Below are 18,596 nucleotides of genomic sequence, written 5' to 3'. Positions count from 1 at the left end.
TAACTACTCTTTAATATAATCCTCCCACATGGTAAACATGATTGGTAAATATATTTTAGCAACTTGCAGATTAATATTTACTACAAATGGTTGGTAAACATGATTGGTAAATATATTTACTAACTTATGGGTCTTTTTTTTACAAAATATAAACGTATGGGTCAAATTTTACATTTATATTTTTTGAAATCATTATTTCAAACCCCAAATCATGCCTTTTTGGATGATTTGGGATTTGATCTCATGAGATGAAATCGCATGTCCAAACGCTGATTTCATCTCATGAGATGAAATCGCATGTCCAAACGCCTACTAAGTTTTGATTTGGTAATCTAGACATTTTTTTGCGCGGATTGTCCTTCTTTTAGGGTGGTCTTTAAATTTTGGCCGTCATATTTGTGGTCTTTAAATTTTGGCCTTCATATTTGTGATTTTTAAGTTTTGTCCTTCGCTTGAAAAGGTGGACGAATACCTGATGTTCTGGGTTCGAACTCCCGCTCAGGTATAAAATAAAATAAAAAAATCACAAGGCAAGGTTGGGGGACGTGTATGCCGGATCCGACATACACTCCTTAAGAAAAAACTAAAGTTATGTCGGATGGGGCACACTTTTAGTTAAGGCATCACTAAAAGTATGCCCTATAAGACGGAACTTTTTCTTAAGGCATAACTAAAAGTTTGCCTTGAAAAGTAAAAAAAAAAATATATATGCCATAGAACGCAGTACTTCAACCGACTTTTAGTTAATCATAACTAAAGAGTCTGTGAGGGGGCAAAGCAAATTCACGCTTGCGAATTTTTTTTATGCCGAGCGGTGGCTTCGAACCCGAAACTCATGGATTTTAGGCGAAGGACAAAATTTAAAGACCAACAATTTGAGGGACAAAATTTAAAGACCACTCCAAAAGAAGGACAATTCTGCGAATTGCCCAAATGAAAACTGAATCCAAAACCAAGAAGAAATTTTTGAAACTAGAACAAACCAAATTGAAATGCAAGCACTAAATTCTTTGACGATATTCGTAACCCCATTGAAACAACTTCATATGAAATAATTAACTTTAGTTGATTCGAATTTTTTGTGCAAATCCAGTGTTGGCTATTTTAGTTCAAATTTATTTCATTAGACTTAAATAGGCTAGTTCTGTATAAATATTTAAATCGAGAACAAAATTTAAATAATAGCACGAAAGTTTCCCTTTCGGCCAAATTTTCCTTTCTTAAGCTTAGGGATGGACATTATTTGGTTATAGCTGGAAAATAAATTGAAGGAAAATAAATTAAACTGAAATATTATGCTTTTCGTTTCATTGCCATTTTTTAACATTCCAATCGGGAATTTTAAAACGGGGATGTTCCACGATTGTAATCTTAAATACGAAGGACTATAACTTGAATAACCTATCCCACCTTCTATACGAAAGATTTTAGCTAATACATTCAACCAAATATAAATTTAATCATAAAAGTCAAAAAAGTCCTATCAAACCCTAAACTATGCAATTAAAAAAATAAAAATAAAAATAAAAACTGTGCTAGACACTAAAAAGATATATATAAAAAAAATAATCATAAATTACACCTCAAAAAGTTACACCAGCCTCTAAAAATTATAAAAATTGTACTTCTAAAGGCGAGTTTTCGCCATTTTTTTATACCCCTCTCAAGCAATGGCGGAGCAAGGTAGAGCTAAGGGGTGGCGAAAAATTACACTTTTATACATGGTTGCAATTATGTTTTATGTATATATATTAGATGTTGACCCCACCCTTAGCTTCTTCATGTGTTTACTTTTCATATTTTGAACTCCATCAGCGAAAGTCCTGGCTCCACCCTGCCCTCAAATCTAACGGGACAAAGTTTGGTAAATATTTTTAACACAGACTAAGGGGTCGTTTGGTTGGGAAATAAGTTATTCCGGGATTGTAGTATTATTTAATCCCTGTGGGAGGGCGGAATAACTAATCCCGATATAACTATTCCACTTGGAATTACTTATACCACGATTTTATTCCAACCAAACGAGAGATAAAAAAATAATAATCATAAATTACACCTCAAAAAGTTGCACCAGACTCTAGAAATTATAAAAATTGTACCTCTAAAGGCGAGTTTTCTCCATTTTTTTTTCATAGCCCCTCTCAAGCAAGGCGAAGCCAGGTAGTTCTAAGGCGGTCAGCGAAAAATTTCACTTTTATACATGGTTACAATTAATTTTTATGTATATATATTAGATGTTGACCTCACCTTTAACTTCTTCGCGTGTTTACTTCTTCATATTTTGAACTCACTCAGTGAAAATCCCGGCTCCACGGGACAAAGTTTGGTAAAAATTTTTAACACAGACTAAGGGGTCGTTTGGAAACAAGTTATCCCGGGATTGTAGTGTTATTTTTATCCCTGTGGGAGGATGGAATAACTAATCCCGAGATAACTATTCCACTTGGGATTAGTTATACCATGATTTTATTCCAACCAAACATAAGATAAACTCATATCAAATTTAATTCTGGGATTATTTATCCTCTACCAAACGAGCCCTAAAAGTGTTAAGCTTTTGGCAAACTTAAAAGATCAAAACTGTTCAAAGGCATACTTAAAGGAACTATTTTAAACCTACCCTCAAACATTAGACCCCATTTTTGTCACTTTCTCACCAAACGGCCCCTTAGTCATAAACCCCTGCTAGGTTTTTTCACTCTTCAAACTTTCGAAAATCATCAAACTTTTTGAGGTATCAATTTTTCATAAGTAGCCACAATTTTTTTTTTCTTTCATTAACAATTAATATTTGATTCTATCATGCTATAGAAGTGCAAGTGTTAATATTCTGTTTTTACAAGTATCTCGTTTTATTATTATTATTATTATTGTGTAAATTTATGAAATTTCTTCTGTTATACAATGATTTAGTTTGGTTAATGTATTCATTAGAAAATCCAATTATAAGTATTCTGTTTTGGGGTCAGTAATTGTTTTTCTTTTGTAAAATAAAAAAATATACTATTGGCATTGCTAGGTTATTAAAGTTCAAATTTTTGTAAAGTAGCTACAAATTATTAAATCTTTGATTCTGTTTAGCTTTGTAAGTCTTAAGTGCATAGAATAGGAGCATTTTTTTTGTTTGTTTTTGTTTTGTAAAATTTATGAACTTACACAGTAATTTCTTTAGGTTGAGAAATGAGAATTTGTAAGAAAACCAGCAATCACAATCTCTATGTCTACTTGGGAGAAAATATTTACGCCACATAGTCCATATTTTGAGTTTGTTACCTGGTTTAGCCCATATTTGTTGCTACCCTGTTTAGCCCTTTGTTGGGAAAATTATGCTCCAAGTATACTGCGAGAAATTAGTTACGCCACGTAGCCCATATTTCGAGTTTGTTACCCGGTTTTGCCCATATTTGTTGTTACCCTGTTTAGCCCTTTGTTGGTAAAATTATGCTCTATGTATACTGCGAGAAAATATTTATACCACGTAGCCCATATTTTGAGTTTGTTTCCCGGTTGAGCCCATATTTTGAGTCTGTTACCCGGTTTAGCCCATATTTGGGTATAAACACCTTTTATACAAGATTGATATATTATGTATAATGCTTTTCCCCTAGGTATAATGTGGTATAATGGGCTACGCGGCATAATATTTTATGTTGGGATGTATATTTTTGAAAATTTCCCACAACAATTTGATTAGCGCAATAAAGAATATCTACAATTACCATTGAATTTATATTGTATGCATTCTCATGTGCATTTTGAATTCTATTGCTTGAATAACTAGGTAGGGGTAAGGCATGCGTACAACCAACCCTCCACAGACCCCACTTGTTGGATTACATTAGGTATGTTGTTGTTGTTGAATAACTAGTGGTCTCACTGCAGACAACTTGCATAAAGTTTCGCTTTTTCCCCAATTTTTTCTGTCCAAGCAAATGCATAAATAGTTTAGGGTTTATGTTTTGGTGTTCAAGGCTGGCAGCTGTAGGTTGTGTATTAGTCTCTCTTTCTCTTCTATCTGTTTGCCGTAAAACTAGCTTATATTGTTATATGTAGATTCTTAGTTCTGATTATACACTTCCAATATATCGTTCAAATTACGATATGCATTCGTAAGAAACCAGTAATGATCATTTGTTTAGTGCGAAAAGCATCTCTACAACTAGCATTGAATTAATACTGTACACATTCTCTCCTGTACATTTTTCTGAATAGAAGGTCAGTTCAAATTCTATAGCTTGAATCCTTAACTAGTGGTCACACAGTAGACAACTTGCATGAAATTTCCCCTCTTTTACGCAATTATTTTTCTCCAAATAAATAAGTAAATAGTTTAGAGTTTATTTTTTGATGTTCCAAGGCTAGCTGCTGTATGCTGTGACGCTGTGTATCTGTCTCTCTTTTCTTCTTTCTGTTTCCCCTATTACTAGCTTCTCTATTGCTGTATGCATATAATAGTTCTTAGTGCTGATTATAATCCTCACACTTCAATATTTCGTCTAAATTACAGAATCTTGGTGGGTTTTGCATAAAGCTATTAGAAACCATTAACAGCAACACCAGAGGCAAAGATGAAGTTGGATGTTAACGTTTTGAGATACCTTTCCAAAGAGGATTTCAGGGTCCTCACTGCCGTTGAGATGGGCATGCGCAATGTCCGTAAACCCTCCACCCTTTCAACTTTTTCACTTTATTTTTTTTTTCTTTTCAATTTATGACGGTTCTTGTTTTTTCTTTTCCAGCATGAAATTGTACCTTGTGAGCTTATTGACCGTATTGCTCGCCTCAAGTTAGTCCCTTTTTCTGAATTGAAATACATTAGCTGTTGTGTTGTTATGTTAACTTTACTGTGATTTTATTTTAATTACATTTCATTGTTTCTAGACATGGAGGCACATATAAAGTGTTGAAGAATTTGCTAAAGCACAAATTAGTGCATCATGACTCTTCTAAATGTGAGTGTTTTGATAATTTTTGTTTTTTCCTTAAAACTAGTTGTTAGTCCTGTTTTGTGGTTTTGGAGCTGCCGTTTGTTCTGAATTTTGTTTCTTAAAATTGCTGTGTAGATGATGGTTTTCGACTTACCTATCTTGGTTATGATTTCCTTGCGATAAAAACTTTGGTTAATCGTGGGGTATTTAATGGAGTGGGTCGTCAACTTGGTGTTGGAAAAGAGTCTGGTAATATTCTTGTGTTTAACTATTGCTTTTGTTACTTTATAATTTGCACTTCCATGTTCTTAAATTTCCATTTTTTATAGATATTTTTGAGGTTATAAAGGAAGATGGCACAGTTCTTGCGATGAAGTTGCACAGGCTCGGTAGGGTTTCTTTTAGGGCAGTCAAAGCAAAGCGTGATTACTTGAGGCATCGCAGTAGCTACAATTGGCTGTACTTATCGCGACTTGCTGCCTTGAAAGAGTTTGCTTTTATGAAGGTAATTGCAGTTCTCTAATTCGCCTTATCGTCTTTGAATTTGAAGATTTGTGTGATATATAACACTTGTGTGAACAGGCACTAGAAGAACATGGATTCCCTGTTCCTCAAGCTGTGGACTGCAATCGACATTGTGTGATTATGTCACTTGTCCCAGGCTACCCACTGTAAGTTCCTTTTATGTATGCTGAACTTAATTTTCATATGAAGGCCACTAATTTTCATATGAAGGCCACTAATTTTTTTCTTAAGCTATAACTGTGGGCATAAAATCCACTTTCCCTTTACTAGGTCCTCTTCCTTCCAAGGATGCATGTATGATGAGAGATATAATAACGATTTTGGATAAGTTTTGCTTTGACTTTGTTTAAGAAGTTTAGACTATCTGTAAAACTAGTTTCATCTACCCAGTGTTATTTACCTACCTGTATATATGCAATATTTTTAGTCTATGCCTGGCTGTGCAATATTAGTCATAAGGATGCAAGACGAATTACTTATTTCCAATCACCATTATAACTTGAAAAAACTATAGTCTTTGTGGTATTTGAGGTTTTGTACAGTAGTAATAGAATTCTCCATAGCTTACTTCATAGAACTTCTATACCATGTTCTGTTTTTGTTCTTTTCTTTAAGTATGTTAGCTTCATATACCTTTGCATGATCAAGTTATGTGGTTATACTGATCTTTGGAAGGCTTAACTAAGCTGTTAGTTTTAACTTTTCTTCCCAAATGCTATTTAGGGATTCTCGCTCCTGCATAAACCGTCTAATCTTGCTAATCTATTTTGTTCTTATATCAACAGCTCCTTGTAAGATACATGGAATACTTGAATACTCTCGTTAATAGCATTATGAGAATAATGTTATTATGAGAATAATGTTAACCTGTAAAAACAATTGTTATCTGGGAACTTAAACTTTAGAAAAAACATAATTTTGATCCTTGGCTGTGTGCACATTATTGCTGTATTATTGGTTTCTTCCTAGAAATGGTGACTGTAAAACTTAAAACAATTGTCATAATAGTGTGCAGGTTAAGGAGCTGCAAAACCCAGATGTGGTTTTTGAAACAATCATTGGTGCTGTTACACGTTTCGCCGAACATGGGCTTATTCACTGTGACTTTAATGAATTTAACATAATGGTATTTTATAATCCTTCTTTGATTTATGTGAAGCTATCATTCTACTTTACTGCTATAATTGATTGTTCCTTGTGAGCTTGGTTTGCTCAGTGTACAACTAGAATATGTTGATTTCATTTTTCATTTCTTTGCCCTTTTCAATTGCTCTGAATCTCATTGTATAGGCTTATATTAGACATGTTAATCAGTTTTCTGATTCTCCTTATGTGACTAATTGGATTACAGATTGATGATGATGAAAAGGTCACCATTATTGATTTCCCACAAATGGTGTCAGTCTCTCATCCTAATGCCCAAATGTAAGATAGTTTCCCCCTTTATTCCGTTTAAACAGTCTTTCGAAATTCTGTTTTTCTTTTTTGTTTCCCCCCCTCGGTTGGAGCATTGTTGCTATGGATTGCGCTCTTAGCAAAATTGCTGTCCCTGATACAAGTTTCTATATTCCAGGTATTTTGATCGTGATGTGGAGTGCATCTATAAGTTCTTTGCAAAGCGGTTAGTGAATTACTCATTTCTGTTTGTTTGGAGAAGTTCATCTGTTTGACCAAGAAACTACTGTGAATCCTTCTTCCACTTTATGATTTACTTCTGTGACTCATCTTATGAATTCCTGATAATTATTTTGGTTTTTGCTACATATGAGTTTGGGATGCTCTTTGAAATGTGAACTCATAGTTTATCTCTCTTACCTATCTTTAGGTACAATATGTCATTTGAAGAAAATGAAAATGATTGTGATGGTCCGGACGTTGAGATAGATGAAGTTGGTCGGCCCCAGTTTTCTGAAATAAATAAAAATATCGGTTTCTTGGACAAAGAACTTGCTGCCAGCGGTTTTACAAAAAAAGATCAACATGAGCTTGAAAAGGTACAATCTAATGGTTCAATTTCAACTAAAATTTGTGAACCTTACTAGAAAAAGAAGAAAGTTCCTGGATATAGCTTACTTCTTAATTCCATTAAGTGAAACAATGTTTAAATTGAATGACTTTTTGGGACCCCAATGAAGCTGTCTGTCGCATTGTTCTGAAAACTTAACTTTAAATATTGCAACTGTGTGACAAACGTGATGCTATTTGTTGCTGATAGCTGCCTTAGTCGGATTATGAGTTGTTAATTCTGGTTTCATACGAAGTGGAGTGATGAATGCAAATTATGGTCCGTCTTAGTTATGACAAGCCTAGAAGATGTTAAAGGTATATTGTAGTGAGTGGTGATCTATAGGATAAGGATCTGAGAATGGGGTGAAAAAATTGAGCATCAGCAAAATTGTAATTATAGTGTGACTTCATAAAAAGATTTGATTATATTGACTGATAGCGCTGATGTCTCGTGAAGGAAATAGACAGGCAATAAAAGAGAATGAGAAAAGAATTATTGTGTCTTTTAAGCTGGCAGCTTGATTTTGTTGGGATGTATAATTTGCTTTCTCGGCGATAAGTATTTCTTTTCCTTTTATTTTATTCAGGCATGGGGAATTCTGATTCTACTTCCCCATGCGGCCGCTTAACTTCTTTTAACCAAAATCATTGGGGCTGGGTCACTTATCTTTGAAGGAGGTAAAGCTTATTGAAAGGCATGAAGTTTCTGGCTTTTGACTTTTTTCCTTCCGAAAAACAGTGAGAATGATTCTGTTGGATGTGCTGCAATGCTGTGAAGACTCAAACATAGCACCATCGATTCTTTTTTATATGTATACCTTCTCAAGAAAATCAAAACTCATTGCAGCTTTGGGAGCCATTTTTGAATTTCAATCGCCTGTTGTTCTTGATTTCATAGTTATTCTTTACTTTGTTTGCAGTTGATTGAGGGGGAACTTGAAGAGAATTCAGATTCTGATGAAGAAGAAGACGAAGAAGATGAAGAAAACATAAACAACACAAATGTCAAGCAGCTCGAGTCCTTGCACTTGGAGAAGGTAGGTCCCCTTTTCTCCACCAAGAAGGAAAGAGAGAAGAGACAAAGACTTGTAGGCTGTAGTGATCTCAGATTAAAGTCATATCTTGAAATCTTTCTGGTTATTTTGCTTGACAAGGGGATTTGGAACCTAATTCTCTATACTGTTCTTTGTTACTTGAACGTTATAATGTGCGATAAAACCAAAATTGGAGCATGAAAACTATTTTGAGTTTAACTAGAAATATGGAACATAAAGATAATCTCACAGCTTGTGTAAATCAAAATAAAAAGTGATAACTGCAGTTGAGCATCTTTGTAAATACTTTTAACACTTAATGTGTTAATGGAATTTTTGTTGACTTGCTAAAAAAGCTTTAGTGTACAGCAAAAGCAGAGAGTCAAGCCATTGCGAGAAAAATTCTTATTCTATTTTTATATTGCTTTTAAAGCTTATGAGACATAATCTAGTAAGTACAAGTCTTTCTAGAAACCGTTCCTAAACCATTGTGATTGTCTGCTGTAGAAGTCATACGATTTACTGTCTGTGAACTTCTGCTGAAAAATTGTTTCGATCAGTCTTAGCTTTGTGTCATTTACTAGCAATCTTTACTCTTGCAGGAGGACGATAAACATCAAGTTGTGGATGAGCATGACGATAATGATCAAGTTGGGGATAAGGAGGATGACCATGAGGACAAGGGAGAGGAATCCGAGTCTGAAGATGATGCTGAACTAGAGAAGAGCCTGAGCAAGGAGAGGAGGAAGGCTATTAAAGCTGCTCATCGGGGAAAGAGGAACTTTGCCTCTAGGAATACATACAAGGACAAAGGTGGAAAATCCTCGCAGAATTCAAAAGTCCAGAAGCAATTAAGTGGCTGGTGAAGTACAGGAAATGGATGAGTCGCACACTGGTAAAGAATATGGCCACTATTCAGTGTCTGTTGAAGGCCAATTGACGGAATTTCTTTGGCGCTAAGGTATTGAAGGGAATATTATAGAGGGGAGCTATCACTAAGGCGCTGAATAATACAGTTTTGACTTGGAATATGATATGCGTTGTCCGAAATGTCTGTCTTGTATATTTAAAATTTTGGTAGCATGTTCGGCAGAACATCAAGGCTTAAAGATTGTTAGTGTACTTGTTATTTACTAAAGATTATAAATCAGAAACAGTTATGTAGGTGTGAAGAACTACTTGGATATTCTATTGTTGGTCATACTTATGCTATTTAAATGCTGAAGGGGATCTTTTCTTTTTCTTCAGTTTTGTTATAAATCTTATTTGTGATTTGCTCATGTTTTACTACTAGAATTTTGTGCGAGTAATATACATTTAATTATTTTAGTTTTTCTACTTCTATTTTCTTCAGTCTATTGCCTACTGAATTTTTAAAAGCATGCAGAAGCTCTTATATTTTTCATTGTAATGAGTTGGACCTGAAGATGAAAATGTTTAGAGGTGGTAAAATCTGGTAAGGGGAATAGCTAGTGTTTTTTGAAGGTTCTTTCTCAACGTGTATATTTATTCCAATTGCATTATATCAATCTTGTGGGATTTCACTGGGTACGTTGTTGCTGTTGCATTATTATCAATCTTCTCCTTAAGGAATAATATCAACTACAAAACATGATTTGAGGTTTGAATATGCGAAAAATCAAAAAAATGGGGACATTATTATCAATCTTTAGTACTCAAAAATTCGTTAAAGCACTTCTATTTGCTTTCATGATCTTTCTAGTAAATGTTGTTTCAGAATTTTTTTCTAACACCAACCCAACAGCGAAAACCTTTCAGAAATGTATTTCTAAACACAATTTTCCATCATCCCAAACCCAAACACAGGGTAGATTGATTCGAACCCAAGTTTAACTTAGATTACAATATAGAGATTAGTAATGTGGATATATATGGTGCAGAAATTAAATGTAGTATTGGATTTTCAAGGAAATGAAGGAATAAATCTGAAGAGCAAGGTCATTCCTGTCCTTCTATTTCAACGGGGGTATTTAGTACTCACATTCTTAATCCATAAGAATAATACATAGATTCTCACATAACTAAGAAGTACTTACGGGAAAGAAAAAATAACCAAAAAAATACATTATTGATAAGGCATTTGTATTCCCTTCTCCAGTATCTTGATTATCTGACTGGAATATATATTCAGTTACATCTTGCAGGTACGACCACATAAAGTTAAATGGCAAAATCTGGTCCCTTCGGGAACATCTGATATTTAAAAAAAAAAAATTAATTGAAAAGGAACATATCCTACTTTAATAAGAGGAAAGCAGGAATTGAACATCACAATCACAATAGTCACATTACATTATTTTTTTTGAGGCAAAACAGCACGCAATAAAGTACACTTGCAGAGCCTTAGACATAAACCAAGAGGCTCCAACAGATAAAAAAGAACGTTCACTTTCCGATCCTAAACACATTATTATTACATATATCAAGAAACAATACGACTAGCTAACAGTAGCTGGCAAAGCTGGGAGGCTCGGTTCAACAACCTGTAACGAGCCAGTTGTTAGCCTCGTCGTTAGATCTTCCACAGACACCTTCACCACATCCCTCCGCATGCCAATATCAGCTGCATAGCGACTAGCACAATAGACCCCGACAGCTGTCGCTGCCATCCCGTATACATTAGTGGTAACAAGACGTAGTGGTGTTGACATCACAGCTGCAAGTGGCCCGCCGATATAGGACACTGCTTGTCCACTTTGTCCCATTGGACCAGAATCTATCACGAGCAGTCCGGTCTTACAATAGATGGCGAAGTCCTCACAGTTGTTCTTGAACACATTGTACAATCCAAAGCCGTTAGTAAGAAGGTAATTTGCTCGATGGACCACTAAGTCATCTGGATCCGAGACTGCAAGAGTGCACGTTCCTCCACGTGCTTTTGCGAGGAAGATAGCGGGGGCTACAGCATATTCAAAGCGATAGAGGATACCTCCAGCAAGAAAGCAGTCTAAGCATGACGAGACTACTCCGTGACCATCTGATGGTGAGGTGCAAACGGTACAAGGAATAGGAGACCGATTTGGAATTGAGCTTACCAGGATATGATCCAAAATAGTCCCAGTTCCTACTTCTTGACCATGTCTTGTGAAGTGAATGACTTTATTATCACCAACATAGATACCTGTTATTTACACATATCTAATATGATAAGAAAATAATCTTTGTATTCCACAGTTTATCTGCCACTTATATACAAGCTTAAGATCAAGGGTAATCAAGAAAGTACAAAGTCAAAAAAGAAAGCATAAACAAAATCAAAATAACATGCCAAAGCGTAGACGCTTGGATAGCATCATCTATGCACTTTAATCTTCTGCAGACACTTTGGCATGTTATTTTCACATTGGCAGTGCCCAGGGCTTTAAACTTTGGAACAAGAACAATATCCAGAATGTAACAAGGTCGCATTACAATACCAAATTAGTGACTCAATAGTCCATGTAACACAATCTCATAAAAATATAGCGCATGAGGAAGAGACAAGGGAAGAACGGTACAGTACATTACCCATCACTCACACTGTTGCCCTGACCTGTATAATTGTACATGTCTTCATCAAATGCAATTGTAAGAAATAGACCCAAGGTGCGGCCTACTTGAGTTAGTAAGCACCCCAACTAATGGAATGGCTTTACCAAGGAAGCAAAGTCTAAAGCCTAGGTCAAGGAAGATCTTGGACACATTTGTCAACTTAAGTAGATACAAAATGTTAACCCACACTGCTGTCTAGCGTGCGAAAGGGACAAGGGGAAACATGACAACCAAAGAAGCGCAGTGTGTGTAAACAACACGAAGAGCATTTGCAGGAAATGCTGTCCTCAATTGCTTTTGAGAGAAAGTTTGTGGCAATAAACTTAAACAGCCATGTTACAGTAGTTTAGCAAAGAGAGATCAAACCTATTCATTAAAGAAGAGTTCAATGTAGAAAATAATATGACTACATTCACTTCTCGGTAATAACAGTTTGATTAACTTTAAAATCCCAGCCCCATCTCCCATGAGTACTTTACTTTATATAGGATCATATTTGAGATTAGTTAACTAAGGAGCCCAAGAATATGCGCCTACATCCCCAGAAACCAAACTTTGCCATGGGAAATATTAAATTCAGTAAAAGAAAAGACTACTGCCTACAGCCTATCTAAGAAAAAAGGACAGCCCGGTGCACTAAGCTCCCGCTATGCCTACTGCCTATCTCTCCCCAATATTTTACAGCTTTAAAATCCTTATTTCCACTATCCCAATCCTCTAAATTGAATGTCAACCTTCCCTTTTTGATCTGTAACAAAGCAATGTTCAATATCATATCGCAATAAAATTTGCTATAACTCTTGGTAAACCTCCCATTTGTTCTAAAGAATTCCTAGAGAACTTATTCCACTTCTAGTACTCCAGTAACCAATTCAACTTTCCAACTCCAATCTTAACAATAAAGCCAAGTAGAAACAACCATTCTGCTTTTGGATGGATGAATACAGAATTACAGATCCTTGGAAGTTTTGCATCGGAAAATGTGCCCCAATCCCCTCCATGAGGAAATGCTTCCGAAAGGGTCCATACTGCACCTTTGCTCTATAAACTACCTGTCTCCCCCTTCTCAACTTCATAAAGCACCCTATGGTCTATCACTAAGGCCTAAGCACACAGTCCATAAAAAAGTAACCCCTGAGAATTACTCGATCAAAGAGTTGGGTCACTCAGATAATGCATCTTGTTCCTAATTTTCATTGTTTTTACAACACAACGTGTCCGGGCAATCTTGCTTGCACCTCAACTAATTCCACAAGGTACTTGTTACCCCACCAGCACAGATACCGGACAACTCTGTCCACCAATGCTTGGAAATGTGGGAAACACAGGTTCCTAATTTTTTTATTTGACCAAAGTTTTACCGATTTTAGCTGGTTATAGTGGTAAATGTAGAAACAGCAGCACGGTAGTTAAATCCTAACACTCATAGCCACAGTTAAAAAAGAAAATAGAATCCTCCCGAAATTTAACTTCTATCAATGAATCTAGAACAACCCCAGATATTATTTCATTTCCATTAACTGTAAAAACTAAAATAGCAAATCAATAGGACTACAACATCTCCCATCACAAAAAGATCAATTTTTTTTTTTAACATCAACATTAGATATTAAGATTAAAGCAGACAATTTAACCAAAAAAAGGATCATTTAAGCAAATCAACATTATTTAATATAAAACCAACATTTTTCTGAACATCAACATTAGATAAAAGATTAAAGCAGACAACTTTGACCAAAAAAGAAGGATCATTTAAGCAAATCAACATTATTTAAGATAAAATCAACATCTCTTTAAACATCAACCTTGGATATCAGATCAAAACAGACAATTCAACCAAAAAAAGAAGGACCATTTAAGCAAATTAACATTATTTTACCATAAAAAAGATAGTAAAGTAATAAATTGTTTACCATGATGAGCATAAATATAACCAGAGAACAATTTTTTTTTTTTTTTTTTTTTTTTTAACATCAACCTTAGATATAAGATCAAAAAATACAATTTAACCAAAAAAAGGACCATTTAAGCAAATCAACATTATTTTACCATAAAAAAGATAGTAAAGTAATAGATTGTTTTACCATGATGAGCATAAATATAAGCAGCACGCCAAGAATAAATATGATCTCCAGGTTTAAGGCTGCTCCTATCAATTCTGTCCAAACCCAAAACAATCAAACAAAAATGTTCTTGATAAGAATAATAATAATAATAATAATAATAATAATAATAATAATAATAATAATAATAATAATAATAATAATAAAAAAGGTAAATCAGAAAACATTTCAAGAACCCACCAAAAAAAATAGGAAAAAATGCAATAAATTTAGATTACCTATTAGAAAGCAGCCCCATTTTTTACTTTTTGTTTTTTTGGATAAGCAGAAGAATATGATGAAGATTTTTATGCTAAGAAATGTGAGTAAAAATTGATTAGAATTAATTTGGAAAAATGTATATAGAGAGGATAGACACAAAAAAGACGCGTATCATTCGTGTTAAGTTTGCAGACAGTGAAATGACAGAATTGCCCTTATACCTTATCCAAATTACTTGACTTCGTCATTAAGCAACATGGCACTCTCTTAACCGTGTACAAATTTTGGGTGAGAAAAATAGTAATGTAAGTAATTTATTATTTATTTTCTCGTATTCGGTTGATTAATTTGGAAATATTTTCTGAAAAATACCCACTTACTTCCACTCCAACCCACAATCTCATCCCACACCACCCACCACTATCTCGGGAGGTGGGGTAAGAATTTTTTTTCAAAAGTAAAGATAAAATATATGAAATAGAAAATTGAGAGGGAGAGGGGGTGGTGGGGGTAAGAAAAAATTCTCATTTTTTATAAAAGTAAAATAGGGGGTGTTGGGGGGGCATTCGGGACGGGATTAATGGGGCGATGGCGGATTCGGATTTTCACTCGGGGTGGTCGGAAAAATAATTGAACCTAAATATACACCGTAATATATGTTCGGGGTGTTCAAAAGTTAATAAATGTACATAAACATATAAAATTTACCCTAAATATACACTGTAATTTTTTGTCCGGGGTGTTCGGATGAACACCCTGGGGGGGGGGGGGGGCACATCCGCCCGAATGGGGGTAGGGGTGCGATAAAAAAGCTCCCTTTTTTTTTTTATAAAAATAAAATATATGAAATAGAAAATTTGGGGTGGATGGAGGTTTGGTTTGGGGTGTGGGGTTAAACGGTCGCGTGGTTGGTGGGGGTGGAGGTGAGTTCAAAGGTGGGGAGGAGACAAGTAAAATAGAATATCACTTGTGGGGCTTGTTTTCCTTAATACATTGAGAAGTCATTTTTCAGGAATTTGTTTTCGTTATCTTCCAAAATATTTGACCGAATATGAGAATATTGGAAAACATATCGAACACACCCTTTATTTTTTAAATTCCTACTCCATCCATTTCAAGTTGTTTGTCTGATTTTGATTTGGCATAGAGTTTAATATAGTAAAGATGATTTTTGAATCTTGTGATCTTAAATTAAAGATACGTAAAATGTACTAAAATGTTTTTTAATCTAGCGGTCTTAAACATGTCATATGAAAAGTTGAAATTAAGAAGTTGTCAAAATAGGAATGATACAATTTTTTTTCTGACTGAAAGAATGTAAGACAAATAATTGTTGGATTACTCATGAATCATATCGGATTGTCATGATTCCAAAACTACAAACGAAGAGAAGGAAATATGTATTTTCACGTGCGACGAGTAGATAACTTTTTTTTTTCTTTTTCTTGGAATAAGATATTATTTAAAGAATTATTTTCGCATATATTATGAGTGAAATAGATTTATTTAGACAATTATTTTCTCGTACATATATTTTGAGCGAAATAGATATATTTAAAGAAATATTCTTCTTTGATTACCATGAACGAATAGAATGTAAATAAGAAAAAAGATACAATTCAACACTCATGTGAGTAGGGATGGCAATTAGGGTAGGGCAGGGCGGGGCAGGGCAGGGAAACATATAAACGGGGCGGGGCGGGGCAGGGCAGGGCAAAATTTAATTTTTAAAATTTTTTAATAGGGCAGGGTAGGGCAAGAAATGAATTATAAGTGGGTTGGGTAAAAAATGACTATTTTATGCTTGTTCCTTAGTTTGAATCCACATTTTGAAGCGTCGTTCTTTACTACTAAAAGTATAAGCATGATTGCTTGGAAGTTTGTAAGATTTCTCATTTTTGTTATTAAATTCTTATCTGTTAAAATGTGACTTCTAGCATAAATTAAAATCAATATTTTTTTATTATAAAACTAAACTTATGAAGTAAACTCAGTAATAGAACTATTCTATTTGTTTAAGCTTGTACAAAACCTTTCCTATTTATCGCAAAAGTGATCGCCTAATTAACTGATCTTGCGATTAACAATATTCATTTAGAAGAAATCACTAAAAAGACATCTACAAAAAGGTGAAATACTACTACTTGCCAGTTATACTTACATCACAAGTTTGTCTTTAGTAATTAAGACAAATCATTTTTTTTTAACTCAGACATTCCTTTAAGCTTATTTAATTATACTAAAGATGATTTTGTGTATTCTCATGCTAAACATAGTAAAATATGTAAATTCTAGTTCTATTTTGAAATTTGAACGATCAAAAGAAAAAAAAATCCAATTTTAGGACCGATCATTCATCTAATTGTTTTTAAGAAAATATGTCATGCTTCGAAGTGAAAAATAAAGAAGAAAAATGAAAGATAATATAAACGGGGCGGGGCGGGCGGGGCGGGCTTAGCGGGGCAAGGCGAGGGCGGGACAATTTCCTTGAAAAAAAAAAAGCTAAACGGGCGGGCGGGGGCGGGTCGAAATCTTAGCAGGTCAAGGCTTGCCCCGCCCTAACCCGCCCTATTGCCATCCCTACCTGTGAGTCATGACAAGTAGTACACCTTCATGGTATATTCAACGTAGTTGCTCTGTTGAATTACAAACAATTATACCGAATCATCATGGTTCAAAGGTACAAACAATAAAGAGGAAAATCATACAAATCGATGATACTTTATGCTATATTTAATTTAAGAGAAAAGACATCATTTCACTCTTGAACTTGGCACGAAAATCACTTTAGCAAGTAAACTTAAGTTATATTTATATACCCTCTTAACAACTTACGTTTCAATTATTTTCCACCCTGAAAAAATAATACCACTCTCATAATGTGAGGTGTATTACACTCGCGCCACGTCATTGCCATGTCAAAAATTACCAACTCTTCATTTATTATTTTTTCTCTTTCTTCTTCTTTCTCCCTTTTCTCTTTCTTCTTCTTTCTCCTCATTCTCACCACACTTGTAGCAACCACCACCGCCGCCACCACCGCCGCCGCCACCACACCACCACCACCATAACCACCGCCTCCTTAAATCAACCCAACTGAAAAATTTCATCTTTGTCAAAGATTTTCTTTTGTTAATCATATTTCCACCATAACCACCACCACCGCCGCCGCCAACCTTCCCCACCACCGAAGCAATAATAATTTCCAACAGACCATCTTCTTCCAATTTTGCTTCTACTTCTCATTCAAATCACCAAATTAAGAAAACTCACAAATTTTGGACTGAAATTCGGATTGGTATCAACAAAAAAAAGAGGTGGCGGTGGGTATCAACAAAAACCCACCTGCAATTTCTTCATTGCAATTCCTGCAATTTCTTCAATTTCTTCATTGTTGTTTAGAAAAATAGAGATGATAACAGAGGCTTTTCCCAATTTCAATAGCACTCCCACTTCCACTCTACCCACTTCCACTCTCTGCAAGCTTGCTTCGCCGCTTCTTTGAAAACTTTCAATGTCATTTTTCAAATCTGATTCGAAAACCTCAAAACACAATAATAATTCACCCAAAGAACAGCTACACCGAGGTTAGCGTCGTATCTTTCAATTTCATATTCGCTTATAATAACTACCAGAAACCCATAATTTATTGTTGTTAAACGATGAAGAAATTGCACGAACTGCCCTTCAAATGGACTTATGCAACAACAATGAAAAAATTGTACAAACTGCCCATTTTCATTCAGACCTCCATTATTTTTTCCTTTATTTGCATTTTGTGTTCACATTAAATTAAATAAAGATATGTTTATTTACCCATTTATAGATGCAATATTAAATTTGCTCTCTTCAATTTATCTAGAAAAAGAAAGGAGAATTTTTTTTTTTAAAAAAAAAAAAGAAAAAAAAAAGAAGAAGAAAGAATATGAGGAAGAGAGCAAAGAACGTTTTGAAGGATGGAGAAGAAGGAGAGGGAAGGGGTGGGGAGATGGGGTAAAAAGGTTTAGGGGCCATGGGGCCCATTTTTTATTGTACAATATACGCACATCAGTGGGCCCGCCTTATTTTTATGGAATTTACGCACATGATTTTTTTTTTTTTTTTTGGCTACATCAGCATTAGAGGTGGAAAATAATTGAAACGTAAGTTGTTAAGGGGGTATATAAATATAACTTAAGTTTGGTTACTAAATTGAGTTTTGCTGCCAAGTTCAGAAATGAAAAGAT

At 34.7% G+C, this 18,596-nt stretch overlaps 2 protein-coding genes across 4 annotated transcripts; one reads left to right on the top strand and one right to left on the bottom strand.

The window, feature by feature from the left end:
- Nucleotides 1–2,767: 2,767 nt before the first annotated feature.
- On the top strand, nt 2,768–9,736 carry LOC132032813 (serine/threonine-protein kinase rio2). 3 transcript variants are annotated; one of them, XM_059422565.1, is made up of 13 exons: nt 2,768–2,842; nt 4,508–4,652; nt 4,740–4,786; nt 4,882–4,952; nt 5,064–5,177; nt 5,258–5,433; nt 5,511–5,599; nt 6,462–6,579; nt 6,805–6,878; nt 7,027–7,074; nt 7,279–7,447; nt 8,381–8,497; nt 9,079–9,736. In XM_059422565.1, exons 2-13 carry the CDS (start codon nt 4,569–4,571, stop codon nt 9,358–9,360), a joined length of 1,389 nt encoding a protein of 462 aa, XP_059278548.1. In that variant the 5' UTR covers nt 2,768–2,842; nt 4,508–4,568; the 3' UTR covers nt 9,361–9,736. The 3 variants fall into 3 exon arrangements, with proteins under 3 accessions (XP_059278548.1, XP_059278547.1, XP_059278549.1); XM_059422564.1 differs by lacking the exon at nt 2,768–2,842 and adding an exon at nt 2,883–3,842; XM_059422566.1 differs by lacking the exon at nt 2,768–2,842 and having other exon boundaries at nt 2,889–4,652; nt 9,097–9,736.
- Nucleotides 9,737–10,776: 1,040 nt separating this feature from the next.
- LOC132032816 (protein LEAD-SENSITIVE 1) lies at nt 10,777–14,531 on the bottom strand. Its single transcript, XM_059422570.1, has 3 exons — nt 14,388–14,531; nt 14,131–14,204; nt 10,777–11,636 (listed from the first exon to the last, which is right to left on the bottom strand). The coding sequence occupies exons 1-3, from the start codon at nt 14,405–14,407 to the stop codon at nt 10,954–10,956; spliced, it is 777 nt and encodes a 258-aa protein (XP_059278553.1). The 5' UTR covers nt 14,408–14,531; the 3' UTR covers nt 10,777–10,953.
- Between the last annotated feature and the right edge of the window lie 4,065 nt (nt 14,532–18,596).

Source organism: Lycium ferocissimum, chromosome 10, assembly GCF_029784015.1.
Source record: "Lycium ferocissimum isolate CSIRO_LF1 chromosome 10, AGI_CSIRO_Lferr_CH_V1, whole genome shotgun sequence".
Classification (NCBI taxonomy): Eukaryota; Viridiplantae; Streptophyta; class Magnoliopsida; order Solanales; family Solanaceae; genus Lycium; species Lycium ferocissimum.
The sequence above is the reverse complement of the archived record's forward strand: the minus strand, read 5'-3'. Positions and strand labels throughout refer to the sequence as shown.

Excerpts from the sequence above, each read along its gene's own strand:
- LOC132032813 (XM_059422565.1), top strand. The coding sequence starts at position 4,569 with ATGAAGTTGGATGTTAACGTTTTGAGATACCTTTCCAAAGAGGATTTC. Across the intron at positions 5,178-5,257 it reads TGGTGTTGGAAAAGAGTCTG|ATATTTTTGAGGTTATAAAG; the intron begins GTAATATTCTTG and ends CATTTTTTATAG. Across the intron at positions 7,448-8,380 it reads ATCAACATGAGCTTGAAAAG|TTGATTGAGGGGGAACTTGA; the intron begins GTACAATCTAAT and ends CTTTGTTTGCAG.
- LOC132032816 (XM_059422570.1), bottom strand. The coding sequence starts at position 14,407 with ATGGGGCTGCTTTCTAATAG. Across the intron at positions 14,205-14,387 it reads ATGGGGCTGCTTTCTAATAG|AATTGATAGGAGCAGCCTTA; the intron begins GTAATCTAAATT and ends GGGTTTGGACAG. Across the intron at positions 11,637-14,130 it reads TTATATTTATGCTCATCATG|GTATCTATGTTGGTGATAAT; the intron begins GTAAAACAATCT and ends TGTAAATAACAG.